This window comes from Hippocampus comes, unplaced genomic scaffold (assembly GCF_001891065.2).
Source record: "Hippocampus comes isolate QL1 unplaced genomic scaffold, H_comes_QL1_v1.1 scaffold1, whole genome shotgun sequence".
In the NCBI taxonomy this organism is placed as follows: Eukaryota; Metazoa; Chordata; class Actinopteri; order Syngnathiformes; family Syngnathidae; genus Hippocampus; species Hippocampus comes.
Genome location: NW_017805010.1, coordinates 1775722 through 1785032, shown reverse-complemented (window position 1 = coordinate 1785032; position 9311 = coordinate 1775722). Strand labels below are relative to the sequence as shown.

The window sequence follows — 9311 nt, the reverse complement described above, 5'->3', positions numbered from 1 at the left end:
TAAAATATGGGACAGGAAGATTTTTTTTACCAAAGCGTTTTCCTAATTTGGGAGGTTATTCAAATACATGGATCCATTTTTTTTCAAGCATCTTTAAGCTGTTTCTCCTCTTCTCGTCGCTTCAATCTCAGCATGCACTGGGAATGAGTTTGATGGCAACTGAGGACGGCGCATTCCCGGAATGCAGTAATCTGTCCGTCATATTTTTAAGACGCATCTTAAAATGTGTCGAGTGGCTTAAAAATCTACACTTGGGCACAGGAATCTTTCAAAGCAGCTCTTATCGCATTGTGTGTATTCCCCACAGCGTAGCAAAGCTGAGGTGCCCCGCCCCCCCAAGCCGTGGCGTACGTTGACAGCCGCTGTACCACAGATGAGATTCACGGGCACAGCCGAGAATCCAGACGCGAGACAAAATTGCTTCAAAAGAACTGACTTCCTCCAAAAACGCTGAAGGACACCCTGAGCTTCTCGTTTTTGTCAAATGCTTGCGTGTTGCGAACTGCCATGAAATGTTCCACAGGAATATTAAAGGCGTTGTTTCACCTTTCAACAACAGTCACTTTCCCAACACCTGAAACTTGTTATTATTCATATTCTTATTATGGTCCTCCATGAGTGGAATGTGTGCAAGGCGACGAACGTGTCTGGCCAGTTTGGAAAAAAATAAATAAATCGTGGAGACTCTAGTGAGGCTGCGGCGGGCCATGTTGGATGTTCTGCTCCTGTGGCGATAGTTTGGAATTCTGCTGTGCAGCCATGGCCTGCATGCGCTGCCGCTGGGCCTGCCTGGCTTTGTTGTACAAGAAAACCCCCACAAACACGAGGATGGTGCCGGTGGCACTGAGCATGGTGATCTGATTGCTGAACACGATGACGCTCAGCCACACGGACAAGGCGTGCTTCACGGTGCTCGCGACGCTGAAGGAGAGATGAGGGAGTTAGTGCGCTCGGCAGAACACTCGCTCCTTGGGTGCTACAGGTGGAAATGTGACGGCTGCTTTTGCACAAAACCAAAAGCAGACATCACCGGAGCTCAACTCAGTCAGCACCAACGTTTGAGTGACCGATAGTCGAGAAACGTGGCAGTAAAACACAGCAAGGTTGGCTCGAAGTCTGCAGGGTTCCTACAGCTTCAGCCAAGTTGAATTCCAAATGCTTTAAGAGTGATTGTAATTCCATTTGAAATAAATTCTTAGAACAACTTCCCAATGTCCCACATTGTCCAAAGTTGCTACAAAACATAACGCATGTCCACCTGCTCTGTTTTGTTTGTTCCACTGTCGCGCTTGTGCGATTTTTCTACTAAACTCCATCCATCCATCCATCCATCCATTTTCCGATCTGCTTGTCCTCATAAGGGTCACGGGGCGTGCTGGAGCCTATCCCAGCTGTCTTTGGGCAGTAGGCGGGGGACACCCTGAACCGGTTGCCAGCCAATCGCAGGGCACACAGAGAAGAACAACCATCCACGCTCACACTCACACCTTGGGCCAATTTAGAGTGTTCAATCAGCCTGCCATGCATGTTTTTGGAATGTGGGAGGAAACCGGAGAAACCCGGAGAAAACCCACGCAGGCACGGGGAGAACATACAAACTCCACACAGGGAGGCCGAAGCCGGGATCGAACCCACGACCTCTGTCATTCGATCAATTCTTTTTTTCAAGAATGTGAATTTACGTTGAGATTTAAGAATATTTACAATCCGAAATATTACTCGTGGGCGGCCCGGTAGTCCAGTGGTTAGCGCGTCGACCTCACAGTGCAGAGGTACCGGGTTCAATTCCAGCTCAGGCCTCCCCGTGTGCAGTTTGCATGTTCTTCCCATGCCTGCGTGGGTTTTCTCCGGGTACTCAGGTTTCCTCCCACATTAAAGTCTTGTCTTCCAAACGCTGACATGACATGAAGCAAAGACATCAAAAATGGTGGTTTTAAATCGAGGAGGCATTTTGGGTCACACAGCTCAAATTGTTGAAAGGAGTGTGGGGGCAAAGCAGAAAATGTTTTGACGTATGATGACTTCAAAGCAATTTGCTTGTGCGTGTAGATTTTCCCCCCCCCCACAGAAGTCTTCAAGGGAAGTAGTAGTAGTACATTTGAGAAAGGCGGGGAAGGTTCAACAACACAACCCGAGTGTATCAAGTGTTGAAAAGCCAAAGGGAAGCACTGCACCTGAAAGTAACCGGAGAAATGCGTCCCATCAGAGCGTAGGCAGTGACACTCTGCAGGTGAAACAGGCCGCCGTTGAAGAGCAACAACAAGACGATGTCCCGACTGAAGGTGAACGTCTGTCCGCTCTTCTCGGTTGCGGGAGTTTCCTGGAAAACACAAACAAGCGTCAAACAAATCCATTCCACCAATGAGCACGGCACCGATATTTCTTCTTTTTTGACCATCATTGATTATCGGCAAGCATTTGAAATCATGTTTTTTTTTTTTTGCAAATGCCATTTTGAAACAGTGATGGCATGAAGAATTTCAGCAAGTTTCACAGCGTGCAATTTCGGCCCAACTAGTAGCAGCCCAACGCTGCAGTTGTTTGTTTCATGTCTTACAAAATCATTTTTTCTTCCTACTTAATGCACGTCTTTGTAATTGACATGTTTATACTGGATCGCACGTTCATGTTTTTACATCTATAAATGCTCATACGGTATGATAGGTGGTGGCCATTTTTATTGGAAATGGTTCCAATGAACTACCGTTATAAGGTCGTTATGTCCCTCGAGCTACGTTGTAATGAGTTTCGACTGTACCTGCGTATCACATTTTATAAAACGATTCACTCGGTGACCTACCAAGAGGAAAATCCAGGCTGGGATGAGCATTATGATCGCTGCTGCGCTGGTGTAAAATTGTAGTTCTGGAGGGCTGAAAAAATCAAATCAAAAAAAATGTATCATTTCACTTGTACGGCTCCTGTTTTTATTCCTGGTCTTTTTACCTGAATTTATAAGTGTCGCCGCTCAATAGTTTCTTGGAGAAGACATTCTGTAAACTGAGACGGGAGGGAACGGGTTAAGCGAAGCGCGCCGCTGTGGTCGTGCTGCGGCAGGGCGGATCGGCAGTCGCGGTTTACCATACCAGTCCATGATGTTGGTGGAGAGCGCAGCGGAGAACCCGAGCAAGTTGAAGCTGAGCTCTGTGGCCGTGCAGAGAGCCAAGCCCGCCATGACGGGGAACAGCGACAGATTCACCCACAAGCCTGCATGACAAGGAGGGTTGGCCAGTATTCAATGAAGATGCGTATTGGGGCAGTCCTTCCAGAGAGTTACATTTTCTAAATTATACTGACCGAATTTGTCAATATAAATTTGTTTTTTTTCCCCCTCCCCTACAAAGCGATTTTCCCCCTGCCTCAATGATCTTGAAGTTTTGCCTCATCTCGTCTTGTTGGCTGACAAGAGGAACACGTTATGTCAGCGCTTAAGTTTAACATGCCCCTTGTGTCCAGGCATTGTGTTTCAAATTTTTATCATTTAATTTGTAATTTAAAATTTCATGGAAAACGAATGCAAATGACAAGAGAACATCCAATACACCCCCTCCCAAAAAAAAAAAAAAAATGTCAAAAGCAACAACATTAAACATGTTACAAATTATGACATTTTGTTTCGGAGATATAATGGTAAAAACATTTTTGCATGAAAAATATTACTTCAAAATTTTTGTTGGATCAACAATGACCATTTCAATGATATTTTCAAAATGAATCGACCAATTCAAATACTCATGTTAGTAAAATGACTTGCTTTTCTAAAGGAAATTCAGTGGGAGACGTCTTCACCGCGATTGATGAAATCACCTGAAACGGAAAATGACCCACCTGTGTACTCTCCAAGAATCAACCTGGACATGATGACAGTAAAAATGGGCGCAGAGCTCTTCACCGTCTCGGCAAAAGACACGGCCACATTCTTCAGGCTCACCAAGCCCAAGACCACCGTGGTGAACCTGGAAATCAAGCAGAGAGATTCTAAGGACACTTCAGAACGAGCGACTTGTGAGGTTTGTCCTGTGATATTACTTCCACCTATCAGCATGACTTTTACCTATCTTTGCCTTCTGCTAATTCAGGCCTGCCAGTGTGAAGATTCCGCCGAGTAGAAAATCTAACACATCGGTGGAGGGGGGGGGGGGGGATTATTTCAGTATTCCTACTTTTTTTGTAACATTTATTTGGTTGTGTATCACGACATTTTTCTCGTGTAAAATGACTGCTTCACTCAAATAAGACTGTTTGTGTTTTCACAGAAAAATCATGCTTTCAACTTCAAGGTTTGACAAATATTTTCAGCTTTGCAGGAGCTCTGTGCTTTCGATGCACGGCATGCTTTCGGGAAGTCACCTCATCAGTCCAACGAAGAGCATGATCATGATGAAGTTGGGAGGATACTCGTTCCTGGATTTGTGCTGGTAAAGGCAGCAGGGCACGAACATCTTCAGGAAGCCAATTATGGTGGTGGAGAGCATCTGAACCGCACCTGGCCACAAAAAGGAAACAGCCATGAGGAAACAATGAAATACAGATTAGAATTATACTCAGTTAAACTGAACATGGATTTCAAATCGACACTGTAATGTTTTTTTTTTTTAATATATATTAAATATATATATATTTTCACTGTTGCAATCTGATTTGTGACTTACATATGTTTATATCACACCTGTTTGGTAGAATTTTCTGAAACTGTTGTAGTGAACGCTTAAAAGACTGCACATGTTTCGTCAGTTGGTCCACAGTAAAAACAAATGGAAAGTGGAGCAGTTCCCTAGCCGTCCGTCCTTACCCAGCATGCTCGGCTGCCCCTCCAACAGCGACAGGATGTATTTGTTGAGGAACAGGTTACAGAAGCTGAAGAAGTACCAGAGGGCCAGGTAGGTGAGGGAGCGGCGGTTCCAGACCCCTGAGCCGGCCTTGATCACCGTGGTCTCCGTGACGATGATCTTCAGCACCTGGTCACTGGGCAGGCTCTCGCTGCGGGCCAACACCACTCGCTCCTGACGGACGCGAGGCGGGAGCAGAAAGCGCCACAGCGATTGCCTGCTGCTTTTTGGCCTGGAGCCCAGCATGGCCCCCTGTTGCCCAGGCCCCCTCGAGTGTTTGGGGCGGGGCTCGGGGGTAACTGGGAGCTAAGCGGTCTGAAACAGTAGCTGTACGACTAAGACATCTTCTGATCAGTCACATGATGTTTTTTGCTCCATCTTGCTTTGAGGACATTTTGGTATTGATGCTTCGAAGACCTGCAACACACAACAGAGAAAAGAGTGACCACCTGCTATATCACAGATTTGATGTTTGTTTATTTGGGGTCTTTTAAAGTGTCGAGGAAAGTCTGAATTTAAGAATTGGCACCTTGTGCCACTACACTGCTGACAAGAGCGCAGTGGGCAAGTGGCCAGGCATGTTGCAATTGGGGCTTCCACGTCTTCATTGATGTTTCTGATTATAAGGAGACTGTCAGAGATTCTCACTCGGACAGTTGAACAGAGACTCTACCCAGAGAAGTTAAAGTAGTCCAAAAACAGGCTGGTCAACTGTAATGCATAGCGCAAGAGAATATTAGTTCGCTACACGGACATTGTATGAACAATGTATTTAGGTTAATGCAACTGTCTTAACAATGGTTTAGACTGAGTATCCTCCACACATTTTGCCATTTATGGCACAGCTTGAGCCAGAAGCGTGGATGGAAACTACAGTTGCACATTAGACTGCATTGCAAGGTAGACAAAAATTTGTACATTCCTAGAAATTTGGTTTTACAACCGGATATTTGGAATGGTATTTTTTTGTTCGATGCATAGTTGTGTTTTATTGTACTGTTTTTCTTATTTCGATTACGTAAAAAAAAATCTAAATAAATGGATCGCGGTTGGTGTTAACTGTTTATATTGGGATGCTGATACACGTTGCAGCCTTACCTCTCAGATCTTGGTTTAAGCGCGTTTTAACAAGCGAACGCGTGGGGGCGGCATGCCCCGCGATAAACGGAGCAGTACAAACCGCAGCTCTTCGTGTGACATTACTGCATCTATATCACATCTCTTCATACAATATCATTTTGCGGCCATAAAGGTTCTGCTTCACCACATATTTACTGTTCTTCGACCCTGCTCATTCACTGCAACACAATAGATGCTGCAGTCTGACCATTGTAAAATTTGAGTGCAAGCCAACTGAGTTCGGAGTGCACCGAGGCCAATAACCTCAGGTGGACACAAGGCACAACATGCACGTAGTGAAATAAGAAGGAAAGAACAGTACCTGACCACGAACACGAACCTCTCCGTGATGGTGTTCACCCAACGGACCAGCAACACAATCGGGACGACAACAGAAGCAGGAAGTTGCACGTTGACGTTAGCAAGCGGCTGCTCGCGGCAACGTGGGGAGCAAAGGTGCGAAGGCTAAAGGCCAGCCGAGCTGACAAGTCAGCATTCAAGCCATGAGAGGGAATCAAGCCAGTGAGGCAATACTGTACTTAATGGAGGCAAAGTTTTTGTAATCTGCCAGAGAGACTCTTATCAACGTTCTCGACTTTTGGACGTGGCGGATAACTGCGTCAAGCTCATATGTTGAAGCCACGGTGGCTTGCCTTCAAAATAAAAGTCATCCGACAACCTTGCCTGTTTTAATTTCAAAAGGAATTACGAACATAATTAACTGAGAATTATATTTTATACAGTGAATTGATTGTAATACTCCCCCTTTTTTGTGGTGGAGATTCTTTTGACAGACATGGCTTCACCAACAATATGTTTTATTTTCTTAATAAAGTCGTATAGTTCTGGAGTGAGTAAACTTGACCAAGTTTGGGTCATCTTCAGCAATTCTCGCGAGTGGACTTAATTTCATAAAGCACACACAAAGTTGACGCATTTCCATTTTCTAATCTTCTTATCCTCGCGAGGATCGCGGGCGTGCTGCAGCCTATGCCAGGTGACTTCGAGCAGCAGCGGGAGGACAACCTGAACTGGTCGCCAGCCAGTCGCAGGGCACGGGTAGAGACGAACAACCATTCTCACACACGTCCACACCGTCACTGAGTGGGAACCGATCCCAGGCTACCCGAACAAAAGTCAGGCGTGTACTACACTATCAGCAACACTAAGATCTTATTAATAAATTATATTCATTTTAGCAGCAGGTGAGCACATCCGCCTTGCAGTTTAGAGATGCAGGGTTTGATTCCGGCTCTGCGTGTTTTTTCCCCGGGTACTCCGGTTCCTCCCACATTCCAAAAACATTCAGGTCAGGTTCATGGAACACTCTAAATTGTCCCAAGGTGCGATTGTGAGCGCGAATTGTTGGTCGTCTATGTGCGCCATGCGATCGGCTGGCAACCAGTTGACGGCATTCATAAAATGGGCCAAAAGGAAAAAGCTCCTGTGGCAAATCGGTTTCCGTCTGCCAGAACTTCTTGATGAGTCTGATTTTTTTCAGCAAATTCTATATCCGATATTGTTTGAGTGTGTAAAAATGGGTCTTCCGATTGTTGTTGGAACATTTCAGGTCTTGTTTTAAGTTTTACGATGTGCCAGTTATTTTTATTTATTTTTTGCAATTCTTGAATTATCTGTTTAGTTAATCAAGGACTTGACTTGGTTAATGCTCAATAAAGTAAAATAAAAGTTATGAAAGTGGAGAGGAGAAACAATTTTGTACTTTTTTATTAGTTGCAAAATCCAGTGTGACATCAGATGAAATGCCAGCGTTGTATATTATAAACCATAATTACTTCATGTTTTGCTAATTGGTTCTCATTTGAAAACTGGGAAAAACTCAACGTCATTTTGATTTTGTGGAAATTTTGTGGCGCAAGTTATACAGTACAGTATATGCCTTCCAAGTTTTTTTTTTAAACTGAACCCAATGAGAAAAACAGCGTCTTTCCCCATGGAAAACTGTGGAACACATCGCCATCTACAGACGAAAGAAAGCTCATCTGCGGAGCTCACCCCTCATGAACCGCACGGAAAATGGACAAAGCGTCCGTGCTTTTGTGTGCGTGTTTGTATCTCTGCCCCCTCCCTACTGTCGTGCGCATGTACTCTGCAAGACAACAAATTCGAGCCGCTCCGGTTCCTGGTAATGTGCGGAAGGTCATTGTTCGAGTTCGACTCGTGATCAACTTGAAAACGAGAAGAACCTGCTGGCTCAGTACGACGACCTCATTCGTGGCCAGTTTGAGATGCGCCTAGCGTGTCACAATGACAATGTTAAAGAAGACGTACATTTTCCACCCGCAATTTAAAGCGACTTCTTGGTGTTTTAATAACATGACTGTGACATGCTTGTTGGAGCGTGGAAAAAAAAAAGCAAGCATCATGAAAGACAACAAAAGCATTTTAATCATGGCGCCAGCTCTTCGTAAACATGACATTGATTATGTTACAAAAAGTAAAGAACAACCTAAAAAAAACTTGTCCGAGATAAAATAATCAACACGTTCAACATTTTATATTTATCGGTTCGTACCAGGTAATAAATAAATAAATACAAAAAAAACAACTCTCATAATAATGTAGGGCAAGCCCCGCCTCTCCGAGTCAGCTGGTGCACAGAAAAAAAGAATCCTCTATACAGTATTTACTTAATTCGAACATGTCGGTTGCATGTGATTAAAATGTGGTAAACGGCTATAATTTTCACATCTTCTCAAAAATTATCAAATGATATATGTTGGCTTAGCACATTATGATATGCAAAAGAAAACAAGATCCTTTTTTCTTTCTTTCAGTGTATAGGGTTCAGCTCACCTGTGACTCTCAAAAGGCCAATCGGTAAAAAAAATGGATGGATGTTGCTTTAACATGTTCATGTGCTGCCCAGACACCTTGAGAACTTGAGCGACAAACATGAAAAGGAAGATGGCATCTTCCATGTGTTTGTTATTGTCGAAGTGAGCGTTTCAACCGTGCGTGAACCGCAAACTGGACACACAAGTTACTCAGGGTGTCTTTATTCGCTGGCCAAGGGTTTCACAGGTTGATAGTGAGAATCGTTCTTCAAATTGGGGGGAAGTCATCTGTTCAATGCCACAAAATAATATAATCAAAGGTTCAAAAACTTGAGTGAGAGCCAAGTCAGCAGCGTCATGGTGTGTGTCACTGTTATGACTTTTTCACCCTACTGCTCCTTTGCAAACTCAACACAGCGTCCTTTTCGACCTGCAGAACAGGGTATTGCAACAACAAAAATGACAATGACAATAATAATAATAATAATAATGAACTACAAAGAAAACATTGATTTAGCCTCTATGTGAAATTTCAGAATAAACCTAAAGTACATCTTTATTGATA

General features: G+C 44.1%; 1 protein-coding gene and 1 long non-coding RNA gene across 2 annotated transcripts; one reads left to right on the top strand and one right to left on the bottom strand.

Annotated features, from left to right (window-relative positions):
- Positions 1–6930, bottom strand: LOC109511723 (solute carrier family 35 member E2). The gene is made up of 9 exons (XM_019862979.1): positions 6271–6930; positions 4793–5246; positions 4351–4486; positions 3829–3956; positions 3087–3207; positions 2947–3000; positions 2801–2873; positions 2175–2320; positions 1–921 (listed from the first exon to the last, which is right to left on the bottom strand). Exons 2-9 carry the CDS (start codon positions 5073–5075, stop codon positions 687–689), a joined length of 1176 nt encoding a protein of 391 aa, XP_019718538.1. The 5' UTR covers positions 5076–5246; positions 6271–6930; the 3' UTR covers positions 1–686.
- A 354-nt stretch (positions 6931–7284) lies between these two features.
- On the top strand, positions 7285–9163 carry LOC109511725 (uncharacterized). The gene is made up of 2 exons (XR_002167380.1): positions 7285–8687; positions 8782–9163. It is a non-coding gene; the product is annotated as an uncharacterized LOC109511725 (long non-coding RNA).
- Positions 9164–9311: the final 148 nt, after the last annotated feature.